Below are 26,098 nucleotides of genomic sequence, written 5' to 3' on the forward strand. Positions count from 1 at the left end.
GTGGTATTGTCATGAACGCGCGACACAGAAGAGAAGAAATTGTTGAATGGAGTCATTATTTTTGTTTTCTTTGCACACAAAAAGTATCCTAGTAGCTTCATAAAATTACAGTTTAATGAACTATCCCTTTAATATTTTAAATTAGCTTTCAGTTTTAATTTTAATTTAAGTTTTGGTGATTTTCATGAAGTTTTTGACATTTTCTTTAGCTTTTGTTGTAAAATTCTTAATTTCTTTTTATTAAATTTTCGCTCTTTAACTAATTTGAGTTAGTTACCAACAATAAAAATAAATAAATAAATGTAATTATTTATTTAGTGTGTGTGTGTGTGTATATATATATATGTATATGTATATATAATATATATGTGTGTTTTTCAACTAATATTTATATAGAAATTTATTTTAAATACCCAAAACAAATTTTAATAGTTTTTTTTTGTAATTGTTGTTAAAAATAACAACATACTTGAATTTCCTGTTTTGTTTAGGCATTAAATATTATAAATCCATTTTTGTGACTTATGAATCCACAATCAAATATAGAAAATACTTATTTGATGTCCTACTATGTGCCACAGAACACTTCTGAAATCTCTCCTGCTATGGCCTCTCAATCAAACGGGCCCAGCACGGTGCACACTAATGGCAAAAGTTTGCCTGTTGACACAGTGGACCAGCCGAAACTAAAAGGACAGGGCAAGACCAAGAAGACCCGATTCAGCATCCGCAGGCACCTGCAGAAACACGGGCTGGCTCCTGCAGACAGCGTGAGCAGCGTCGAGAGCTCTGAAGAAAGTGAGTACGCCTCCGCCTCTGGAGTGCTGGCGAATGCAGACTAGTGGCATGTTACTGACCTGAACTCCCACATTCAGCTGTTATCACACAGCACGGCTGATTCTCTAATGCCCGCTGGCAGCGCTTTCATATGACTGACCAGCTTATGCAATGATTTACAGTGTTTACCATAAGTGCAGAAAAACATGAATCATTAAGGTTTTAGTTGAGGCTTGTGATATTAAAATGTGTTGTTATAAAATACGCTCATGAATATTTAAGTCTAAAAATCTGTATTCATGTTCAAATATTCTCTCTTTTTCACTCACGTTTTCCATACCACGCTTTTTAAGAGGGTTGTCTCGGTTGTAAAGATGCCAATTTTCTTTAGGTTATTCTAACAGTATTTGCAGCCACCAAAACTTGATCCCTCTTAAATGGATTGAGCTGAGGGTGTCCATGCCCTCCTGCTTGTGCCCAAGTGGTGAGTAAGAGTCAGGCTTGGGTGAGACGTTTCAGGTGTGGACTCTGTCAGAGGTTGCCCCTAATTCTGATCCTGAAAGGTTTTGTTGTAAAGAGCTATTTTATGGGTCAATAGAGCAACCTTTCAAAGCACTGTGAGGTTTGCTGTGTTTCAACATTCATCTGGAGGAGTCTGCAAAAATGACCTGACTAAGATGCAGAGTATTAAGGGCTTGCAGATTCCATGCATGTGTGTTAGTTTGGACAGACGTGGCAGTAACTCAACAGTATGAAAGCATGGATTGCTAAAAAAAACAAAAACTTTTTAGTGTGTTTTTTGGATTGATGCATGGTTTTGGTTGCGTTTTTTGTTGGTTTTTGTCTTTATTTGTTGTTGAATTTCTTTATTTTTTCTGCAACTCTTATCAGAGACTGAAGCGGCACAGGATCTGCAAGCAGACGTGATTGGCCTGATGGGAAACACACGGTTCTGGCATGGCAAAGATTACTGTAACTTTGTTCATAAGGACTGGGTCCAATTGGATAAACCTTTTGATGGTGAATTATTGCATTTAAAGTTTGCATTTTTTTTTTTTTTTTTTTGATAACAGCATTTAATGGTTTTAAAATAATTTTTGTTCATAGAAATATAATACAATACATAAAATGAATAAATATAAAAGCTTTATTATATGTATTCATATTATGTATTTATAAAAAAAAAACATTACATTATTCAAATGTTACAGTTTTAGCATTTTGACATGCTTTAAAATCCAATTAGAAATTTAAAATTGTGTAGAATGTTATTTTTTTTAGATTCAAATTATTTACATTTAAATTTAAGATTTTTTTTTCTGTGTTCTGTTCTTTTTGCAGATTTCATTGACAGGCACGTAACTCCCAGAATGCCTTGGCATGACATTGCCTCAGTGGTTCATGGGAAAGCAGCCAGAGATGTTGCCCGGCACTTCATTCAGCGCTGGAATTTCACCAAGGTGAGAAAGCCAACACTGGCATCATTTAGCGTAATATGTCTTCAGAATGTCTCTCAATATTTTCTGTTTTTATGTGGACACGTAATATGTCCATTGATTATTTTTTTAAATCTACATCAAGATTTTATGTTAAAATTAATATGAATGTCAAAGAAAATTATAGATTTTTTTTTTGACTGGTCATGTCATTTCCAATGGTCCTGCAGTGTAAGAAATTCATTTTGAAAGTACAAATATGTCTCTTTAATAACATTTGCTAAACCTTGCAGACCTTAATTAAAATGGAATTAGTTTGAATAGTTTTGAATAATGTATAACATGTCACGCCACAAGACATTTCAACTTCCCAAAAGTATTTCATGTCCCCCCCCTGCTGTTGACTAATATCATAAACATGGCTTTGAATAAATGTTTATACTTGCATTGCCACCTTGTTTCAGATCATGAAGCCCAAATACAGATCCCTGTCATACCCATACCTCCTTCCTAAATCTCACACTACTGCGAATGATATCAAGTATCAGGTCCCTGGCTGCACCCAGACTAATGTCCAGGTACAATTTTATGTAAACATCAATATTCCCATCAGGTCTTCTACAGACAAATACCACATACAGCTTTCATAATACAAATTCTCTCTTTAATTAGGTGTTACGATCCGCCTCGGACTGGTCAGCAGGTATAAAATACCACGAGGAGTCGATTCATACGGCTTACGTCAATGCAATTGAAAACAGCAAGCACTATGTTTACATAGAGGTGTGTGGCACAAAGGACATATACTCAGTTCTCTAAATATGTTCATATTCCGTCTTCTGTCTTAAAGCCTCACTGTTGATGCTTTGGTTGCTAATCACAGAGACTGTGGCTTTTATGTCTATAGAATATACAGGATGTCCTATCATTGGGCTAATGGGTTGTGTTTCCTCTTTCAGAACCAGTTCTTCATAAGCTGCTCAGACAACAAAGTCGTTCACAATAAAATCGGAGATGCCATTGCCAAGAGGATCATAAAAGCATATCGGTGAGCTGCGTTCAATAAGTTGCGTCTTTTGTCCAGTCTCCAGCCAATTAAACAAATCTCTGACACACAAAGGCGCACAACTTCTTTAATGAAACACTTGTAAATCAATAAGACAGAGTCTAAAGACAAACAGGTATTCTTTATTGGTAAAACAATAGCCAGGCATGAATAGATAGACTGTGTAAGGCCGTACTTCCACAAACTGTCTTTGATATTAATCTCTCTTGCTCTAAAGTAATGTCATGTCCTTTCTGCGTGGTTCACAGGGATGGTAAAAAGTACCGCGTGTATGTGGTCACACCACTGCTTCCTGGGTTTGAGGGGGACATCAACACTGGAGGAGGCAGTGCCATACAGGCAGTCATGCACTTCAATTACAGGTAACACTAAAAAAAAAATAGGATCCTGGTATTGAGTAGAAAGAAATTTCCTTAGTGTATATATACTACTGTTTAAACTTCATTCTGTAAAGGATGCATAAATTGATCTAAAGTGACAGTAAATAAATTTGTCACAAAAAAATTTGAACTTTATATTCATCAAGAATCATGAAAAAAAAGATCATGGTTTCCAAAAAAGAAAAGCAAAATTAAAGTTAATTAATAAAAACAATTAATTAATGACAGAATTTCCATTTTTGGGTGAACTATCCCTTTAAGCAGAACAACTGTTTACAACATTACTAGTATTAAAAAATATTTTTCTTGAGTGCCAAAACAGCATATTAGAATGATTTCTGATGGATCATGTGACACTGAAGACTGGAATAGTGGCTTCTGAAAATTAAGCTATGCCATAACAGTAATAAATTATAAAATAATGTAGGTGTAAATGATCTGATAATTGAAAGGAATATTCCGTCTTCAGTTAGTCCATCTTTTTTGCATAAAGCCAATTACCACAGAAAATACATTGACAGTGCTATTAAAAGTCTTATAATTCTTATTTTGGAACTATACTACATGTATGCTGTACTTGTGGCAGATAGTGTTTTAATCTTCCATTGTTTAAAGAATGTGTTTGACCTCCACTGTACTGTAAGTGCTTTACTGAAGCAGTTATTTTTTATTTGTGGTAATTGACCACAGAATGCTGCAAATGTTTTGATAGAGTGTCGCTGGTATTGAAGACAGAACATTACTTACATCTACCTATCAAAGTTAAAATATTATTCTGCTGCATTAAAGATTTATCTTTAATGTTATGTTTCATTGGAGTGATTTGTTTGCTAATGTTTTTTCTAAATTTATTGTGGCTTTTTTAATGCAGGACCATGATTAGAGGAGACTGCTCCATTATCTCTCAGTTGAAGAAAGAAAGTGAGTACAGAGATATATAAATAAATACCCATAAATGTTTAATCTGTGAAGGGTGTGTCTGAAATTCTTCAGAAGATCTGGCTCGTACACTAACCAGATGTTCTTGATGATGTTTCTGTGAAGTTTCTGTGGTTGACCCATGCAGCGCAGGCACTCAAAGACCTATGTGGTTTTCTGTATCCACCGTTTTGAAAAATTCATGGCTTGGTTGATTTTATTTGATGAGTTTCAGTGTCAAAGGAGAGGCTCAAACAGACAAGAACAAGAAAACAAGTATTTCCTGAAGTGCTAACCGTTTACCTATAAAGCCTTTAGTCTTCTCATCCCAAAAACTGCACAGTAATGGACAATAATAGATCATTACATCTTATATTCTCAAACAAGTTTGCTGCAGTTGTAGCTTACATAAGCGTCAACTGCACTAACCCGTGAAGTGACTTATTCTGATCTCACATCTCTTAATGCAAAATACTAGATCTTAAAAGTAGCCTTCAGAACTTTAAAACACAACAGTGCCCTCTTGTGGTTTTTAATTTATAGTAAAAGACAAAATCATAGTGGTTAGTTGTGAAAGACCTTGTGGAGAAGTATGCAGTGTGTGTGTGTGTGTGTGTGTGTTGTGTGTGTCTGCTGCAGTGTCGATGTGGTGAAGAGCGGTCAGTCTGTACCTATTAACCCCGCCATGAGAAAGGAAGGAGTGAAGTTTCTCTGTTTGAATTATCCAGCACATTGTTGGTGTTCTGTTGCAGCTTCACTGGATCTGAGTGTTCCCACAGTGTCCCGAATACGGATACAGATACATATCGCTGTTTTCTGAAAATGCAGAAGCTTGATTGTGGTGTATAATTGGTCTGGCGTTGTTCTAAATATAGCTAGAGTTGTGCTGTGGAACTGCATAGCCTTCTGCTCAAATCAAATAACAATGCGGAAATATACAAGAAGTTTAATATGAGATTAAGCTGTATGTAAGACACTTTAAAGTGACACTGTACAACTGTAACGCCAGCGGATGAAGTATCAGAGGAAGGAAACGCGTCTTGCCTCTATTGAGCTCCTTGTGTGGTGTGAATGTAAGGGGTGTGGAAATACATGCGAAAAAAGTCCAAGTTCTCAAAGATCAAATGGGTTAAAATGGACTGAATAATTACAGAGCAAACTACTCAGACATCACCATGTTCACTGGTTACATCCCAGTCGAAATTAAATGACTTTTAATTTAACTAAGCTGGATCTGAAAATCATTTAAGTCTAACCTCTGTGCCTGTGATCATCATGTTTTTGATATTTGATGATTTATGTTATAATAATTATTTACATTTTATGCATTTGGCACACACTTTTATGTTACTTTTCTTGCCTTTACTTTTTAGGTACTTATTGAAATACATTATTGTAGTAAAACAGGTTTATTTATATAGTGCTTTATACAAGACAGATTGTTCACAGTAATACAAAGGAAAATAATGGTCTTAATGTTGCAAAATTCATCAATTCTGAAATAATTTCAATTTTTAGCTATAAAGCAGCTCTATACAAGAAAGTTTTCATTATTCAGTTTAATGTTGATTCAGTTCAGTGACAATGTCAGTGTTGGAAAGTTTATTATTATTGTAGTTACTGCTTCAAAAACAGTGTGAAATAGTTTGACAAAGGCGTAAAAGTTAAAGAGAATTTTATTGGACTGTTTTAACCAATGTAAATCAATATTTCTCGATACTACAGACAAAAGCATACAGAAAAAATAAAATGGATGTTGTTGTTGCATTTTGTTGTGTTTTTGTCTTTTTTTTTTGTTCGTTCTTTTTAGTGCTGTCAAACGATCCAAAATCCAAAATAAAGTTTTTGTTTACACAATATATGTGTGTGTACTGTGTATATTTATTATGTATATATATATACATTTACAATATATAGTTTGAAAATATTTACATGTATATACATGTACAGTATACATTTATATTCATATAATTTATATAATATAAATATTTTTTTTATTTTTTTTTACACAGATGAATAAGTTAGGTAGGTAAATGACACAAGGTTTATTTTTGGCTGAACTATTCTTGTAAACGATTCCTTGTAAACATCAAACCACAACATGAATGTATAAAAACCCTAAAAAGATAATTTGCTGTCTTTCTCTCTCTGTGTGTGTCTGCAGTGGGTGATCAGTGGATGAATTACATCTCATTTGGGGGTCTGAGGACCCACGCTGAGCTGGAGGGAAAGCTGGTGACTGAACTGATATATGTGCACAGCAAGATGCTTATTGCCGATGACAACACCGTCATCATTGGTGAGTAAAAATAGAAATTTGCAGACAGGAAAAACACATAATGAGTGTGTATCATCTATACACATGTGCTAATAGAACTGATGTGGCAATCATGAAACTGCTGCTGTGGTAATTTGTGGTAATGTGAAGTAAACCGTTAATATCAGAGAATGACAGAGATGAAATGCCTCCTCCTGCTGTTAAGATGTAGTATTGTAGTCTATTACTTTAAATCTTAAAATTGCATTTTCAGTACTTTCATCATAAATGTACATTGTATCTGCCAGGTTCTGCTAATATCAATGACCGGAGCATGCTGGGTAAGAGAGACAGTGAGGTGGCCGTCATCTTTGAAGATATCCACACTGTGAAGTCGGTGATGGACTCTCAGGAGTATCAGGCCGGACGCTTTGGATTGAGTCTGCGGCTGGAGTGTTTCAGGTTCAGGACTCATTCAAGTCTGTTTCTTGCATTTAGCATTTTTAGAAACATGCAAATAAGGTTTAAAGATGTTTTCTACTTCCTTTGAAATCAATAGGATGATTCTTGGCGCCAACACTGACTCCAGCATTGATGTGACAGACCCTATAAGTGACCAGTTTTACAAGGAGGTGTGGATGACCACCGCTGCCCGCAATGCAACTACTTACCAGAAGGTCAGCTTAAAGTTTCCCACACAAAATATTTATCTATCTATAAGTTTATTTTCATATAACCTGACTGAAACGTCTCCATCTCCTCCAGGTGTTCCGCTGCTTGCCGTCCAGTGATGTTCGGTCAATTTTAGAGTTGGATGGCTTCCTCTCTAAGCCTGGTTTGGAGAAGGAGGACCATGCACGTGCTCAAGAGGAGCTGAAGAAGATTCGAGGCTTCCTGGTGCAGTTCCCTCTCCAGTTCCTCAGCGAGCAGAACCTTCTGCCACCCATCGGATCAAAAGAAGCCATGGTGCCCATGGACGTGTGGACGTGAGAGAACCTGCCCATATCACCCGAATAAAATAATAAACTGCAAGTCAAGCAGACGTACCAGGAACGACCTAAGCCTTCTTATTATATAACAAACACTTCTGAGACCGAAAATTTGATCTGAAGGCGCTTCAGCCATAAGTTGTTTACCCACCTGGACACCAGACTGGTTTGTTTCATCCCTGTTTGAAGCTTGATTGTTTATATATTCTAACACTATGCAACTAATATTATTTTTTATGAACTATTCTCCTAAATCCTATAAAATGGTGATATGGATGTTTTTGTGAAGACTTTGGTGTCCTGATTGGATGCTGTATATTGGTTTCTTGTTCATTATTGAACGGTTTTGTGTCCTGTAACATGCACTGAATAGGTATTATTCTCTGCATTTAAGTGCCAACTATGTATGTGTAACTTTTATCTTTTCTCTATATGAAGTGCAAACATTCCATGTGTACTATATCTCAAGGTAATTTATGGTTCTGTGATAGTGGACATGGTCCATTAAATGTTGCTTTCCTATGGTACGAATTGCCATGTTTTGGTGGCCTTATTTGTTTACTGTGTTCTTAATGCTGGTTTTGAACTAAAACCCACCAAAGCATTTGTCTATTATGACCAAACCAAGTTGTTTTCATAAGACTAGTATTTAGACTTATCCCCAGACTTATACTGTAAAAACATGCCTGGAGCTTTAATGAAATTTACTATCCGTTCTTGAAGTAATGAAATCATTGCTCATCACATTCCATTTAAAAGTACTGAATCAGCCACAACTGCTACGGTTTAAATAAACTGTTCAGTCTTTCCATGTCACTGTAAGACTGCAGCATGTGTGTCCCGCATTCTGAATATGCAGCAAGTATTTTGTAACAGTTGTTAGCCAAGCATTTAAATGCCTGCTCTGTTGACTGTGTATCTGCACTTTTGTAGTACTTCAGAAACTAATTCCTCTCTCTTCTTTTCCTCATGTATTTTTACCCTTTTCCCCATTAATTGCATTTTTGCACATAATATGTATCATCAAAAACACAAATGATCTGTGTTGGGATGTTTATGAAATATGTGAATTGATGTTACACAGATGATTAAATCATAATTTTCACATAACTGAGTCTGTAGGTGGATCTATCTGTCTGTCTGTCAGACAGACAGATACTATGGATGCTGTCTGTCTGCCTGTCCATTTATTTAACTGTCTGTATTTCTGTCTATCCATTTGTTTATCTATCTGTTTGTCTATAGATATGTATTAGAAACTTGTATTTATCTGTCTTTCAACAGTATCTGTCTGTCTGTCCATTTGTCTATCTTTCCATCTGTTTATGGCTATGTATTTGTCTATCTAAAATATCTGTTTGTGCTTTTATCATATATCTGTCTGTCTGTGTCTATATATTTATCCATCTACATTTTCTGTCTATCTATCTGTGTGTCTATATATTTATCTATCTGCAGTCTCTATATGTCTGTCTGTCTGTGTGTCTATATATTTATCTATCTGCAGTCTCTATATGTCTGTCTGTCTGTGTGTCTATATATTTATCTATCAGCAGTTTCTGTCTATCTGTCTGTCTGTCTGAGTATCTATCTATTATCAAAGTGTTGGGATTTACTACACAAATGGTTGATTGGAACATCATGTCTGTTCTGCGGCTGTGTGTGTGTGTGTGTGTGTGTGTGTGTCTGGGGTGTCTGATAATGACTGAATGTGTGAACACTGTCTTACTGTCTCAGTGGTCTGTGTGTGTGTGGGGGGGGGTGTGTACGTGTTTCTCTGGGATATGTACAGCTGTCATGTTCCCTGCAGACTGCCGTCTGTGAGGTACAGCTGAGCAACAGTCTCTGATACAATCTCCTGACCTTTGACCTACCTCTCACATAGTGCACATATCACGTCATTGGGCGTCACATGGGAGAAACTCACCAGTGCAATTATAAAGCTATAAAACCTGACGAGTGAGTTTGGAATCTTTAATAATCTCACATACAAATATTACATTTGACTGTCAAATTGATAATAAATTAGGTGCTGTTTCAGTGTATAAATGTTCTATTATTAGAATGATGGTCTCATAACTGGCCTAAAGTTTGCCTTGAGCAGGTCTCTGTTATTGTAGAGAACAAGTCCATACACAAAGTGTCATTTCTGTCTGACTGAAAAGAAATGAGAGGGAGATAAAGGTCAGGATTATTACAAAAGCATGCCGTCCTGTGCTCAGGCTCATGCATGTCTGAACATTGTTTCTAAAATCCTCAGATATGTGTGCCTGTGAGCCTTTTTGTTACAATAAAAAAAGCGAGATCACTTTTATCAGGTTTAAAATCTGACCAGGTGTTTAAATATATTTATTTGTGAACCCTAGAAAGAGGGTGTGGTACGATATTTTCCCACAAGGATGAGTCAAATCCTCACAGGGGTCATTTAAAGTTTCTACATTTCATTCATTTCTAATAGGTCTTTTTAAATTATTAATATCCTGACAACCAGTTACATAAAACACATTTTATTTTTTTTTATTTAGTTTATTACATCCACATGATGCTGTTTTAAGAACCTCGCATTTATTATAATAGGCCTGATTAACCTACTTCAATCTTCACGGGAATCCACAGGGAAAGTGTTGCATAACCACGGGTTTCACTCCTAATAAAAATCTCAGAACATATGTGTGTCAGACGGCAGCACCATTATGGCAAAGTCTTTAATGATATATGCACTAGTGTGAATGATTTTGCTCTGCTAACACTATTAGCTAATTCACTGTCCATTAGACAGGGGAAGAAAGATAATCGCCCTTTTCCTCAAATCTTCAGAGAAGATCTAAACAATAGTGACGATCATGAATGGAAGCAAATCTGGTTTGAAGGCATGTAATGTGATCAGGCTAAGCCACACATATACAAAGGATCTTATCATAAAGGCAGGCTATTGCACAAACCACTGCAATGTGACTGCATTGTCAGCACAAAACATTTTCTCACAGACAACGTTAATGCTAATGGTGCTGTTGCAACAGATAAAGCCCAATCAGGAACCCAATCAGGTTTTCAAGTACACAGAAATGGCCTGTTTTTACAGGCAAAAGTCACTGAGGAACAAAGCTGTCTTGTGGAACAAAGCGGAGAGGAATGAGAGAAATGTAGCACACACATAGCAGAGTCTGTGCTGATAAGATGAAAGCTATTGCGCAAGGTAGGCTTCACACTAGCTGAATGCTTGACAGGGATTCACTCTGGGGAAACATGGATTTTTACAAACAAGATGTTGTGGGAAAAGCTTTAAAAAGGCACAGAATATGATTTCAAGACTCCTGTAAGGCACATTTGTGTGTATTTTTCATAATCTCTAAGAAAACCGTCTGTTCTGGCAGAATAATTTGTCTTATACTCTGAGCTCCCCCATTCCAGCACATAATTCCTTCAGAATAATTAATATCCCTTATTAAATTTCATATGTGACTGAATGATTTCAAACATGCACCACTAGATGGAGCACTATTCACTGCAGTACTGTGTCATTCATAGATAGATAGACAGACAGACAGACAGGCAGACAGATAGTTATTGAAGATAGACAGACATATAAATGCATAGACAGAAAAACAGACATGGTTCATTGCCACAGTTTCAAACTAACCAAACCAATTATGAAATGTAGCCGAGCTCATGGCATTGAATGGGACTGCCGTTATGACAGACTGAGTGTGTCATAAAGGATGTTTTCTGCCAAGGCGAATGCGAGAGGAAGGTGGTGTGGGGGGAGGAGGAGGTGTTTATAAATCGCACTGCTTACATAAACGGAAGGTGAGAGGAAGTGTGCTGTTTGTGGCTCACTCGCTGTCTGAAGTGCGGCTTCCTGTTTCTGACTGCTTTTATACATTATAAGCTGCTCAATACATCTGGATAATCACAACAACATCTATGCATTTTCTGAAGCGAATTTAAGTAGTGGCTTTCCGTTCACAACTCACTGTCACAATTCAAGGGAGTTGCTGTGTGGTTTCTAAGGTGTTCTGAGAGGTTGTAACATTCTTATTTTGGTTGCTAGGGTGTCTTAACACGGTGACTATGTTTATGCAACTGGCCCCTGCATTGGTACTTAGCGAATTCGCCATATTCTGTAAAAAAAAAAAAAAAAGAAATCTAAGCTGGTTGGATGGTTTTCCAGAGTAGTCATCATTGCTGATTTGCATAGAGGTTTTAAAGGTGTTTTGGCCGGTTTGAGCTAGCAGGCTGGTCTTGGCTGGTCACCCTGCTGAAAAAACCAATAGAACCCGGACCAAAACACAATAGAAAATGTAATGGTTTTAATGGTTATAATGGGAATTGTATTGGTTTTAATGGAAACTATAATGGTGTCTACTGGTATGTGATGGATATTGGTGGGATGTTAAATCCTATTGGAAAAATGCCCAAAACACACTACAAAAAGGAATTTTGTAATGGTTTTACTGGAAAAAGCTAATGGTTTATAATGGTATTTTAATGGAAACTATTAGAATTTCTGTGATGGTTTCTATTGGGTTTCTATTGCTTTTTTTTTTTTTTTAGCAGGGCAGGCTGGGAGACCAACTTAAAACAGCTACTTCCATCTTAAACCAACTAAGACTAGCCAACCAGTTTAGGCTGGTTTAGCTGTTTTTTGTTTGTTTGTTTTACTATGGTTTTGTGATCAGCAGATTATAGTAGTAAGCTCTGTGATTACAGTACAATTTTCAGGTTTTATTCTACAGCAAAAATCACACACAGTCTGCTGAAGAAAAAGCAGATATAAAAGAACTACAAATGTTGTTCAGTTTGTCAAGCATGTTAACTCATTCTATAGATATATATATAGATGCTATTGTACATTGTTTGTTTGAGTTTGGCCCCGCCTTTCACTCAGAGGCCACGCCCTAGAAACGCTGGTGATTGACACGCCTTCCCCGCCGGAGCCCTGATTCACACGTCCATTGGCGCTGGTGCTTTGGACTCGTGCGGCAGCAGATCATCGGTACTAGCACGAGATGTCTCCTTCACATACAGTCCTATAGCGGCTAATTCGGTTTTACACACCCGGAATCGCGAAGAACAGCGGCTCCGCACCATCCGGGAGCTTCATCTGCTCCGACTGAAGTCAATCCAGCCTGTTTGGTGTATTACACGGATCAGATCGGCGTCTGTATTCATGTTATTGCGGGCATTATATTGTTGAATATAACAGATAATCATGGCGAGTGACTCTCCTGCGAGGAGTCTGGATGAGATCGACCTGTCTGCTCTGCGGGTGAGTGGAGAGATACAGTGAGATGTTTTGACTTCCAATGGGTGAAATATATTGTTCAGCATCTCGCCATTAATGATGGAGGGGAAATATGGGAGCTGATATTCATGCACCTGACCGAGAAACAAAGCTTAGAGATGCACGAACCGTTTTAGTAATAGTAGAAATATTACATTATTAGATATGTTCATTTAAGACACATGTTTTATTATTAGAAATATGAGAAAAATATTTTATAAAATATTTTTGAACACAAAGATGCACTATTTGTTAGTCCTCGAGCATCTGATGAAATAATAGCGGTGGAAAAAATATTATTATTATTACTAACGTTACACAATTCGTCTGGAGTTCTTCCTTATGCGGCATGAATGTGTGAATAATAATTGAAACATCCTATTCAATGAACATTAGTCCTTCATTTTTACCCTTAACGCAAACCGAAGTGATTATGGTCATTTTATTTGTCAAATTTCGCATTGTATACCGTGAGCAGTTTGTCGTGTTTTTGCGTCATCCTTATTCTGCGTCTGAGTGAAATTATAGCTGGATGTTTTACACTGAAACACACAGACTGTATCTGGTATTCATCCGACCGATATCTATGCTGTGTGAGGCCTGTAATAAATTGCAATGTGTGCATTGCAGACAGCATCACTTCTGGTCCCCGCCATTATATGATAATGATATACTATCAAGTTGTTTTAGTGTTAAACTTGTGCACACATTGTGTTGGATTTGCAGCTTCTGTCTGTCTTTTGTTCAGTCTGTTTGAGATCATTTCTCTGTGACATACATTCATTCTCTGGCTGGGTGGTAAGAGCGGTGTGCGGTGGGCTGCTGAGTGATCTGGATGCTGAGTTCCTTGGTTTTTTGGATGCTCTGCTTGATGGGATCCCCTTTCCCACCAACAGGAAAAATCACTGGCCCTTAAAACCTGCTGGAATCAAACTGGTAGTTAACGTACGAGTGCCCGGAGGCAGGATAAAATGCCTCAAATTTGAATCTGGCAAGACTTGGTCACATTTCAGTAAAACAAATCCATTGTTTTTTGGCAATAGCGCAAAGATGTATAAAGCACAGCTCACAACAGAAGTCATTTTCAAGACAAGGGGTTTTCTGTTGATCAATGCAACAAATTCACGTACCCCACTTGAAAATGTGCGAAGTCTGCACTGGGAACTTTTTCAACGTCATGCAAAACTCCTGGTTGCACAGATTCAAACTGGAAAGACTGGATTTCACTTGTATTTGAAAAATACAAGGGTCAGGAGACGAGAGAAAGTACATTTTTAAATCTATCTGATTCTAGTAAGACTTAAGGGGTGGTGACACTAGACTTTGAGCATACAAAATTATAAATTGCACTGTTCGTTATATGACATCAAGCTCTCCTGTGTCTTTAAAAAAAAAAGAAGAAATTAAACGTAAAATTAATAATACATCCCAAATGCAAAAAGATACAAAAAAAAAAAAAAAAAAATATATATATATATATATATATATATATATATGCACACCTGCAGCTTTTACTCATTTAACTCAGCTAAGAGGTCATGCTATGACATATAAATTTTTTTATTGGGCACTCGTCTTCACACGAGACAAATTTACTGGTCAAAGTTAACAAAACTTGAACTTTGGAACACAGCAAAAAGTGAAACTTGTCTACTGCATTCACATGCATATGAATGGAATGAAAGTGTGGCCGCTCCTTTACCCATTCAAAACTAGACAGCGCTCATTACAATCAATGAATATTTACACAGTTTACACCGTAGTGACATTCTGTATGCAATGTTTGCACTTTGTTCCTCATAATGATGCCAAATCTATTTTCTAAATGCATGTTATACAGTAGCTCTAATTGTAAAGGATTTTATCAATGTATACGTTTCATTTTTAATATTTATTTTCTTTTGTAATTTTTTTAATCATAACTGGATCTTCCAGGTAAAAATTAATTTCTTTGTTGATGTACGCAGGACTTCTCCCATCATTAACCCCGCCACTCCAAGCTTGCATTCATTACTTTTTTTTTTTTTTTTTTTTCAGTGCTGGGTGTAATTAGTTTTTTTTTTTTATTATTGAATTTTCTTATTTATGACCGCACAACAACTAACCATACAGTAACAAAAGAACACCTGAACATTCATTTCATTTTTGATTGCAATTCCAACACCTCAAAATCCAATCAGACAACAGATTCGTAAAACCAAAGCCCCGCCCTATGTTTCTCAATAATTCGTTACACTCAGTTGTGCGTCACAATACAGAAGAAAACACCTGTCACTACTTCTCTTTCATCGCAACTGTAAATTACTTTGGGTGTTAGAACATGTTTTCAAGACTTGTAAACAAAATTCTGCGGAAATGCTGGCCTGATTCGTGCTGCTCTTTGTTTCGGATGCTCTAGTTTGTAGACGCTCTCTATATGATGTGTGCAGAGTCTCTGAATGCTGCAGTAGTGCTGTTCCTCACAGACAGTGTGCTCCTGCTGTGGGCTTGTGTCAGATCTGTTGAGTGAGATGACACCCTGATTGTAGGCATGTTAGTTATGCAACATGATCTTACCTGCGCAGCTTGAGTCACGTCTGGACATGATTTGTGAGATAATCAGTTGACTGTGGGAAGCCGAGAGGGGTTTTACTCTATATTGTAATGTAAAGGTTGCAGCTAACCTGTGACTGTTTAGCATCACCTGACTGTTTTCAAGGCCATTGCATCAGATGGCTCAGGATTTACTAAAAACTATTTCACACTTGTGTATATGAATGGAAAGTTTCCTCTCTGAATTAGTCAGAGTTTTATCTGTCGTTTTCGGTTTGGTTGCGCTGTGGAAACACTCGCCATGCCTGATTGTCGTCTTGAGCGACCGTGTCTGTGTTTACATCGCTGTGTAGGCGTTTGGCATTTGAGACACTCTCTAGACTCAGAAACAGTACAGCGGCCCTCTCAAGCTTTCCCGTGTCTCTCCATGTGAGGTATCTTTAATTCTTTTTTTCCCTCGCCGCTACCCATGGGCAAAGCTATTTTCCTCATGTCTGCTCACGAGCTCGCCACTCTCGCAGGATCTTTTGTGCTTAAAAATTAGGTCACCCAGTACAGTGCGCATGGTCTTGCCTCACAGGGGAAGTGTATGCTTTATGTTTCGCTGACACAGATCTGGGCAGTGTGCTTGGTGCTACATATATAGCATAGTCCCAGATGATGGTTTGACTGAACTTTACATCACGTTAACCTTTGACAAGAACATTTATTTACCTTTGATTCGGTCATGATTTACTCATCCCCATGTCATTGTATGACTTGTATGAATTTCTTCTGTGGAACATAAAATAAGATATTACTAGATATTACATGTACTATGGAAGTCAATGGGGTCCAATGTTGTTTTGGTTCCATTGACAGCTCAGAATATCATCTTTCATATTCAACAAAAGTCATACAGGTTTGGAACGACATGAGGGTGAGTAAATGATGACAGAATTGACATTTTTGTTATGCAGACTGTGCATCAAATCAGCTCTTAGGTCTATACAAACAGGTTATAATCAGTATTGTCATTGTTAACTAAAACTATTAAGTAAAGCTGAAATAAAATAAATATTAGATGAAAATAAGTTCATGTTCAGGCCCAAAAAGGTCCATGTGACATCAGTGGTTCAACCGTAATTTTAACGATGTCCTTACTACCTTTTTGGGCCTTGAACTTGTCAGTTGCGTTGCTGTCCATGCAGGGTCAGAAAGCCCTTGGATTTCATTAAAAATACCTTAATTTGTGTTCTGAAGATAAACGAAGGTCTTATGGGTTTGGAACGACATGAGGGTGAATAATTCAAGACAGAATTTTTATTTTTGGGCGAACTATCCCTTTAAGGTGAGGTGCAAAAATTACTAAACTGAAAAAAATAAATTAATTAAAGCTATTAAATAGAAATATTTACAAATAAAATAAATAAGAAATGGCAAATGCACAACAAATTTACTAAAACTTAAAAAAAACAAAAAAAAATACAAAAATACAAACTGAAAATAAAATAAAACCAATTCAAAATATTAATAAATACTTCAATAGCATATTATAAAATACCAATATAGCCTTATAGCAGAGCATAATAGTTACTATAATTGCATATTAAATACTAGAATAACAGTAATTATTATCACCGTCCATTGGGTTTAAAAGTCTTGTTGAATGTCACTGATGGGTTGCATTTCTCTTAGCCGCAGTGTGATGTTACTTCTACAGAAAGTGTGTGTGTGTATGTTCAACCTGTTTTGCCAGCATTGAAGAACGAACATATAGTTCCAGCCTCATGTTTTTTCCTGTGAATAATTAATAGGTAAAGGACTGTTACATCCCAGAGTCATGTCAAGGGGAGGCGGGGGGAGTCCCAGCTGTAGATGTCAGCCAGTGTTTTTCGTCGTTTCCTTATCTTGTGATTCTGGCCAGCAGCATCTGCCTCTTGTGCTCCGGGGCAATGTTACTCAATAAAAGTGCATATGAAAAGCTAATACTCACCCTCCTGCATGTAGGAAGATTATCAGTCCTGTTATCACCAAAGAGCAATCGTTCATCATAACCTCCTCATCACTGAGCAAATGTGGGAGAGATGGCGGTTGTGGGGGGGATTCCTGGGTTTAAGGATGATCACTGAAGCACCGTCAAGAGTAATGAATCACTGTAATGAAGCACTAATGAGGTTCTGTGATTATTTGAGCACTGGAGGTCCTGCCAGATGTGTTTATATCTGGGAGAAGTTTCCTTAAATGGAAATTTTTGCTGTGTTTTTCCCAGTGGTTTTGTTATAGCATTTTTTGGATACAGAAAGATGATAATATGTTTTAGTTTTGGGATCCGCTTTGAAATATCTGTGGTATCTTGTAGTAATATTTCACCAAATAATTACATTTCTGTTTTCATTTACTCACATGCATATTTTTCCAAACCTCTATGACTTTTCTTCCACAAAAGACGTTTAGCTGAATGTTGATGCTGCTGTTTCCATATAATGAATTCATATGGTGACCACATGCTGTCAACTTCAAGAAAAGACCATGAAAGGGGACTGTATGACTTTATTTCCAAATCTTGAGGAACAGATTGAACTTGAAGTTGTTGTTGAAGTCGCCCTTCTTCCATGCATAACAATTAACGGTTCTTTATTAGCATCTGTGGTTCCATAAAGAACCTTTAACGTCTGTAGAACCTTTCTATTTAGATTCTTTATAGTGGAAACAGAGAAAATGTTCTTCACACTAAAAAATGGTTGTTTTAAGAACTGTTCATTGAAAGGTTCTTTAGGGAACCAAAAATGGTTCTTTTTGGCATCACTGCGAACACTATTTGGAACCTTTATTTTGTGTAATAAAGTGCTCATATCTCATTTACTCTTGGTCGCACTTGGTCATGTGACATGAAAGAGCAAATGGCATTTGGCGTCATTGATGTCGGATTTGAGATGGAAAATTTTGATTGAATATTGACTTGAAAGTTCACTTTGTTCCTCTCACAAAGCAATTTGTTTTACTTCAGAAAATAGTGCATGGCTACTAGGGTTGCAAAGGGGCGGAAAATTTCCGGTAACTTTCCATGGGGAACTTTGGAAATATTCCAAATTTGAATCTTACCGTGAATTTAAGGGAATTTATGGGAATTAATTGGAAATTTATAAAACTGTATCATATACAAACAGAATTATATATTTTTTTGATCATAGGCTCACTTGCATGCAAACTAATACAAATTTTAAAAATGACATTTTTGGGGGGGATCTGTGATGCTTTTTTCAGGATTTATTGATGAATAAAAACTTATGAACAGTTTATCAAAATAGAAATATTTTCTAACAATATCAGTCTTTGCTACTACTTTTTTAAAATTAATTTAACACAACCTTGTTGAATAAAAGTATTAATTTATTTCAAAAAAAGAGAAAAGATACTGACCCCAAACTTTTGAATGGTAGTGTATTGTTAAAAAAGAATTTCTATTTTAAATAAATGTTTTTTTTTTTTTTTAAACTCTTTATTCATCAAAGAATCCTGAAAAAAGAATCACAGGTAATAATAATAATAATAATAAAATATATATATTAAGCAGCACAACTGTTTCCAAAATTGATAATAAATAAGCATATTAGAATGATGTCTGAAGAATCATGTGACACTGAAGACTGTAGCTTTGCCTCACAGAAATACATTATATTTTAAAGTATATTACAACAGAAAACCAATATTTTAAATTGTAATACCACCAATACTGCACAATATCACTGTTTTTTTTCCCTGTATTTTTGATCAAATAAATGAAGGCTTGATGAGCAAAAGATATGCAATGTTTAAAAACATTAAAAATAGTAATGTGTCCAAACTTTTGACCAGTACTGCACTTCTGTATGATAACAGAAAACTTGCTAGCAGAAGGAGCATCACAGCTTGAGCTATATAGCACATAGCCTACCTCATAAACTGTCTAGCTACTGTATAAACACTTTTTGGTATTTACTAGTTAAACGTGAATCCCATAGATCAAATATATTTAGAATATCAAAACTTCGATGTAGTCTTTGGGCTCAAATGCAGAAAGTGCGGCTTCAGAGAAAATGTAGGGGAATCCCCCTCTTAGGTGACTAGAGAGGATTTACATTTACATTTATGCATTTGGCAGACGCTTTTTATCCAAAGCGACTTACATTGCATTCAAGATACAGTTTTTACATTTAATCAGCTCTTGCTTTCCCTGGAAATCGAACCCATGATCTTGGCGTTGCTAGCGCCATGCTCTACTATTTGAGCTACTTGAAAGATTGTGTGTGGGGGGAGGGTCATTTTTAGACTTTTGTTTTATTATTATCTCACCTAAACGTTTGTTCAGTCAGTGTATTTGTTTTTACTATGGTATAGCCTAATTTAGTTGCAGAGTATATTACACACAGCACAAGGAAGTTTTAAACATTTTTTGTAATATTCATGTAATTTATATGAATACTTACCAAGATGGACATTTTGATATTTTGTGTGCAGGATTTAAGAAATGATCTGTGCATGTAATGGTAGATAAGCACAGTGCATGTAGGGGGCGTGGCCTCTAGCCCCGCAGTAAGCAGTGTGCTGTGTGCGATTGAGCAATGTGTAGAGTAGAAATTAAAATGAAATTGCATTAAATCTGGTTGTTTTAACCAAGATTATGCTGCAAGTTTTTGTTCTCAACTACATTTAAGTTCCCAGTTCCTGCAATTTAGCAAATTTCCAGTTTATTCCCGTTAATTCCCATGGAAAGTTTCCAGTCTTGAAAATTCCCGGAATTTTGCAACCCTAATGGCTACCACTAACACATTAGCTATGTTTCCATCCAAAGTTACAAATTATGCTTATGTGCAAAATTGGAATAATAATTTTTAGTGCACAGACGAAATGGTAAAAGTGTTTCTATTATAGTTTATGCACATGTTTTCGTCTTGAGCGCATACGTTTTTTTTATGCGTATTTTAGAATTTATGCGCATCTTTGTGCCTCCATCCAGCGTTTTTTGCGCGATATCCCAGAATGTGCATAAAAATAGGTGGATGGAAACAAAGCTATTTACCGAATTAAGTGCGTTCCCAAACAGCAGGCTCCGAAAACAAAATAACATGACCGCGTTTCGTCTGTGCGCTCTGAAGCTTGCAATTTATTTATTATATACAGTGCTTTCTCCTGCTGCAGCAAATTGAATTTTCTTTGTGATATTTAGCGCAAGTTAATCAGGAAGTGACAATTTTGTTCCTTTCAACTCACTGGATAGAAATGGTGCTTTATTCGCAAATGTTTTATGTGATATTCCAATTTTGCGCATAAGTTTACTTCGTAACTTTTCATGGAAACATAGCTATTGGTCTTTTATTGAACCCTGTGGGGTTTATTGAACCCTGTACTTTCATTATGTGTTAAAAGCAGCTTGTTTCATGGAATAAAAGAAAGAAATACAGTTTTGGAAACGCATGAAAGTAAGCAAATGATGAGTGGAATTTCATTTTTGGGTGAACTATTCTTTTTATGCCTGCTCTTCTTACAGCTGGTGATTAACTGCATGAGGATTAACAAGAAATGTAATTACTGGTGTTGCATTACTGTATTGCCCCGGTCATTGGGTTCAGCTTCCCTTCTCAGGTATATTATTGTTTATTAGGCATTCTGTTCTGCTGTGCAGAGCTGCAGTGCTGTCATTCAACATGGCATGTCTAAACATGCTCTAATCTCCAATGGTCTTTCAGAAGATCCTTTGAAGATGCATTTCTAATACACACAGCACAGTCACATGGCTCTAGACTATAGGGGTTTGTTTACATGCAACTTCTCCATTGGAGAGCTCAGATTAGTACTAAAGACGTTTCAGGGGTTTGTTCTAGTTTATTTTTAATAATCAGTTATTTATTGCAGGCCTGTTAATTTTTGTTTCATTATGTTCATACAAATCCCACAAAACACATACTAAGACATACTAGGTTTTCACTTTTAATTTGCTTAAAGTCTTGTAAGTTTTACTAAAAAGTACATGGCGTTGTACAAAACCAGAACTTCTAATTAAAAGCTTAACATTCAGCACTTCAGTAAAGCTTTGCATATGGGCCCCTTCCTTACTGGTGTTTTCAAGAGATCAAGTGAATGGCCTCCCACTCAAAAAGTGGACCATTTAACTTATGGTCCTTATGGGATTGACCCTGCCAAAATGCTAATGACACAGGTGGGGTTTAAAGCTACAGTGTTACTGAAGCATGCTTTGATTCCATTGATAGCTATATACCATTACTACACTGCCTTGTCCTCAAAACTATACAAAAATAGTGAAGTAGTAGTTTTTTGTGCAAAGAACATAGTGTAATGCAAATGTTATGCTCAGTTTTATGCACTGTTGCATTATGAAATGTGTCCGAGCAAAATTCATAACATAACGCGCAAGTTGCGTTCTCAGTGTTGCTGTTAGTACATACTGTAAATTCGTTTTCTCTTTTTGGTCAACTACTTTTATGGTGGAGCAACAATTGAAAAAGTAACCAAGATAAAATTGACGTGCTTATAGAATCTACTTGAATAACCTGAGTACTGGTTTAATGGCTTTTGAATCAACTCTATGGTTGAGTACTTGTTACTGTGACAGTAATGGAAGAATTCACTGTATGTAAAACAAAACTGCACACCCTCAGTGTATGAGCCAAGCCCAATGTCTGCATTTGTGTAGAGTATGTTTCCGCCTTGTGAAGTTGGTTATTCTGAGAATTCTTAGACAGTTTAATTTGTGCAAATCCTAGTAAATTCCTATTCATTTTCTCCATAGAGAAATTACATTTTTAACAATAACAATCTTTTTTTTTTTTTACAATATTTTAGGAATTTATTTACTGTATTTCTGATCAAATAAATGCAGCATTGGTGAGCATAAGTGACTTAAAAAAATAATAAAAAAATGTCTTGCCAATCCCAAACTTTTCAACAGTGGTGTAAATATTTTACTTTTTTGTTATTGTTTACATAAATTAAATTGAATATTAAAAACATAATAAACATATCAAATTTGATCATATAAATGCAGCCTTGGTACGTTGCATTCTTTCAAAAACATTAAAATAATATTTTATTCTATATTAAATTAATAAAGTATGCATTTACAAAAAATTCAAATGTATTGTCATTTTAAATTGTAATGTTTGTTTTATTCAGTTATATTTTTTTTACAGTACAAATGGTACCTTTTTCATATTTTCAGGTATATTTTGTTGCGAATCATCTAAAAGCTGGCTGGTTTGGTTCAGAGCTTAGCTTATTGAGGATTTTTTTTTTTAAATCCCTAGAGAAAATGAAAGGGAAAAATACAGAGGGTGCTGCATTTGCACTGATGGACTGCTGGTGTACTCTGTCAATGTTAGCCTGATGCCTGAGGTGTCTTTCCATGAGAAATATGAACTTGCTTCTTAAAAAAACAGTCTGACTCATTGTGTTATTTTTCTGTAACAGTTGAAGCAGCAGAAGTAATGGTGTATCATTTAAAACTGCTGAATGCCTGGAGAAACATGCGCCACTTTAAGCATCTCAATGTGGTGGTCTCATTTTGGTCAGCAGTTTTTCCTCATGCCTGTCCATCTGTAGGAATGTGTTTTGGAGGCAAAACATTCTGTTCGAGAGAACAAACGTCTCAAAATTGATGTTAAGCATGGATATATATACCCTTCCTTTCACCAGCGTGTTTCTCTGTAAAGAACTGTATGTTTTCACAATCTTATTTCAGGAACGAAGTGTCATGCAGGTTCAGGCACATGCACGAGTTATGTAAGATAGATACGTGAGTGTTTATTTAAAAAGAATCACAGGAAGATGATGTTCCTGCAGGTACGGTGACGGTGCAGGTGTGTAATTTGGGAAGCTCATGTTCCGTCGGGTCTCAGATCAGTGGTGAGATTGATGGGGTTTCCGCTCACAACCGGCAGCAGTGACGTTGAGAGTAAGGTCTCTGTCCGAACGCCGAGCTCTGTGCTGACCTAATTCTTCCCACACTGACTCTGGCAGGGTGTTAAAACTCACGCTTGGTTTTAAAGAATCTGAGCTGACTATACTGTGTCATTCCACTTTTAGCCTGTACCCATGTGCTTTTAATTGACTGTAAATTCATGTTTGTTTCCGGCTGTTCCAAGGCAGGCATACTTCCTTCTGGCAGCAATTTATAATGATTCTTGAGTCTTCAGATGAAATAGTGCAAAAAAGTACTTTAGGGAATATCACGGTATTAGATATTGTTACTGGAAAACAATATAAGAAAATGATTTTTGTAGTATATCCAAAGGTCATACAGTACTGTTTAAACGTTTGGGGTCGGTAAAATTTATAATGTTTTTGAGTCTCAAAACAGTATTTGTGAAATATCCTAATTTATAACTGTATTCCATTTTAAAATGTATTTCTTTCCTGTTTTGACAAATTATTCATTACTCCAATCTTCAGTGTCACACTATCCTTCAGAAATCATTCTAATATGCTGATTTGCTGCTCAGAAAAATTATGATCAATGTCAAAAACAGTTGTGCATTTTTTAGGATTCTTTGATTAACAGAAATTTAAAAAGAACAGCTTTTAATTGATACATAAATCTTTTTTAAAGGGATAGTTCACCCAAAAATGAAAATTCTGTCATTAATTACTCACCTTCATGTTGATTCAAACCTGTAAGACCTTCATTCATCTTCAGAACACAAATTAAGATGTTTTTGATGAAATCCGAGAGCTCTCTGACCCTGCATAGACCGCAACGCAACTACCATATTCAAGTGCGAAGTCATTTAGTGGGAATACAGCCAATTGGATTTCCCAAAGTATATTGGATCCGCCTCTCTGAGATTCTCATTGATCAAGAGTGTAGGTGCCATTATTGCACTTTAAGGCAGGGCTGTCGATAACGGCTAACAAATGAACCTTTTTCAATAACACCTTTCTCCAAGATACCATTTACCATAGTATTGCCTTTGAATTTTTAGTTACGCACACCTTGTTCTTTCTGAAAATCCCATTCAGTAAATTTATATTCATGTTCCAACAGCTTCATCTTCAGCTTTAGCAGTTATGCATGTTTTTGTGAATTCACTGAACCATATTTCATAAATTACTCCTCTGGTGACATGAATGGCAGCTATTGTCGGATTACCATGGCAACATGTCTTGCTTATTGTTCCAGGTGTGTTGCATTATTTATTGGTTGTGTTTATTTTCATGAGCATCATGCTTGTTGGAGCTGAATTGAACTCTGACAGTTCTGTTAACTGCTTTAGTTTTATTAACTGAAAATGACAAATAAGAGTGATTTGATTTCAGTCTTGTTGGCTTTTTATGTTCCCACCAACACACAATGTGTTTTGCTGTCACTTTTAAATAGAAACGGCACAGTCAGGTAGATATTATTGGTTCCTGTGCTAAAAATATCTTTAAGTCAGGCATGATTGCACACATTTCCAATAATAAGGCAGAATTTTCTGCATAAAAGCACACTGGTAACTGATTATTGGTATGAAAAGACTGAACATTATTATTATTATTATTATTATTTGCTTTGAAATATGGGGGGGGGGGGAGTTTTTGTTTTGGTTTGCAGGAATTAGGACGTAATTTAGCCTCAAAATTAATTTTCTGGCTTTGGCTCACTGGGTACTGTAATAGGCTTTTATTTTCAATGTGCAAACAGATTTAACTTTAATTGACACGCTTTGTTAGGTCTAATGACTGCAGTGTCAGCATTTATGACGACCTCAGTGTATACAGTATGTGTGATTCTCCTTGATGTTCAATGACAGGATAATGCAAGCTAATCTCCTCTTCTATTATTTTCTCCCCTCAGGACCCTGCGGGCATATTTGAGCTGGTGGAGCTCGTGGGAAATGGGACCTACGGACAAGTATATAAGGTAAATAATGGTGTACGATAAGTCAAACGTCTGATTGGCTCAATAGAACTATCCAGTTCAGTCTCAGAAACATGTTTTGTATTTCCCTCAGCTGTTTGCTCCAAAGTTTTCCCTCTCCCTCCCTTAAAGATCTGCACTTACCTGTTAGTGGCTCAGCAACTCTTGCGTTATACGTGTGGTATGTTCAGACGTGTCAAGACTTATTCTTATGCTTCTTTCCATTTCTCTGAACCATCCTTCACCCCCTTCTGTTGAAAAATCCTTAAGTGCATATTTGGATAGGGTGATTTGTTTGCAAACAACGTTTCGGAAAATATAAGGTTTAAGTTTTTGATGGTCATTGTGAAAAGTTTTGCATGGTTTGACATGGTCTGAACAGGTTGGGGTGCTTGAACTTCTTTGGTTTGGTGTTTCTTGTTTTGTTTGAAGGTGAAAAAGACTCGCATCATCTCTTTGGTTTTCATCCACAGCGATCAGACCGCTAATTCGGGTATGATTGATGCGTGATGAAAGAAGAATACTATTGATCTGTTTTTTAAATGAAGAGATCACTGATCAAAGTGTCGGATTTGACACTGAAGC

At 36.3% G+C, this 26,098-nt stretch overlaps 2 protein-coding genes across 8 annotated transcripts in view; both read left to right on the forward strand.

The window, feature by feature from the left end:
- The window catches only part of pld1b (phospholipase D1b), a 31,094-nt gene extending 22,161 nt beyond the window's left edge, over positions 1 to 8,933 (forward strand). For both annotated transcript variants that reach the window (XM_058765891.1, XM_058765890.1), the window contains exons 15-26: positions 582 to 798; positions 1,669 to 1,797; positions 2,119 to 2,237; positions 2,678 to 2,791; positions 2,886 to 2,996; positions 3,173 to 3,261; positions 3,528 to 3,641; positions 4,531 to 4,580; positions 6,742 to 6,876; positions 7,143 to 7,296; positions 7,394 to 7,511; positions 7,600 to 8,933. In XM_058765891.1, the coding sequence (XP_058621874.1) occupies positions 582 to 798; positions 1,669 to 1,797; positions 2,119 to 2,237; positions 2,678 to 2,791; positions 2,886 to 2,996; positions 3,173 to 3,261; positions 3,528 to 3,641; positions 4,531 to 4,580; positions 6,742 to 6,876; positions 7,143 to 7,296; positions 7,394 to 7,511; positions 7,600 to 7,824 (1,575 nt within the window). In that variant the 3' untranslated portion in view covers positions 7,825 to 8,933. The remainder of the gene's footprint in view (positions 1 to 581; positions 799 to 1,668; positions 1,798 to 2,118; positions 2,238 to 2,677; positions 2,792 to 2,885; positions 2,997 to 3,172; positions 3,262 to 3,527; positions 3,642 to 4,530; positions 4,581 to 6,741; positions 6,877 to 7,142; positions 7,297 to 7,393; positions 7,512 to 7,599) is intronic.
- A 3,825-nt stretch (positions 8,934 to 12,758) lies between these two features.
- Positions 12,759 to 26,098, forward strand: part of tnikb (TRAF2 and NCK interacting kinase b) — a 65,334-nt gene continuing 51,994 nt past the window's right edge. For 4 of the 6 annotated variants that reach the window (XM_058764816.1, XM_058764819.1, XM_058764818.1 and 1 more), the window contains exons 1-2: positions 12,759 to 13,092; positions 25,451 to 25,516. In XM_058764816.1, coding sequence (XP_058620799.1) covers positions 13,036 to 13,092; positions 25,451 to 25,516 — 123 coding nt within the window. In that variant the 5' untranslated portion in view covers positions 12,759 to 13,035. The remainder of the gene's footprint in view (positions 13,093 to 25,450; positions 25,517 to 26,098) is intronic. The other 2 variants (XM_058764820.1, XM_058764821.1) reach the window with 1 other exon arrangement.

The sequence above is a fragment of the Onychostoma macrolepis genome, chromosome 24 (assembly GCF_012432095.1).
Source record: "Onychostoma macrolepis isolate SWU-2019 chromosome 24, ASM1243209v1, whole genome shotgun sequence".
Classification (NCBI taxonomy): domain Eukaryota; kingdom Metazoa; phylum Chordata; class Actinopteri; order Cypriniformes; family Cyprinidae; genus Onychostoma; species Onychostoma macrolepis.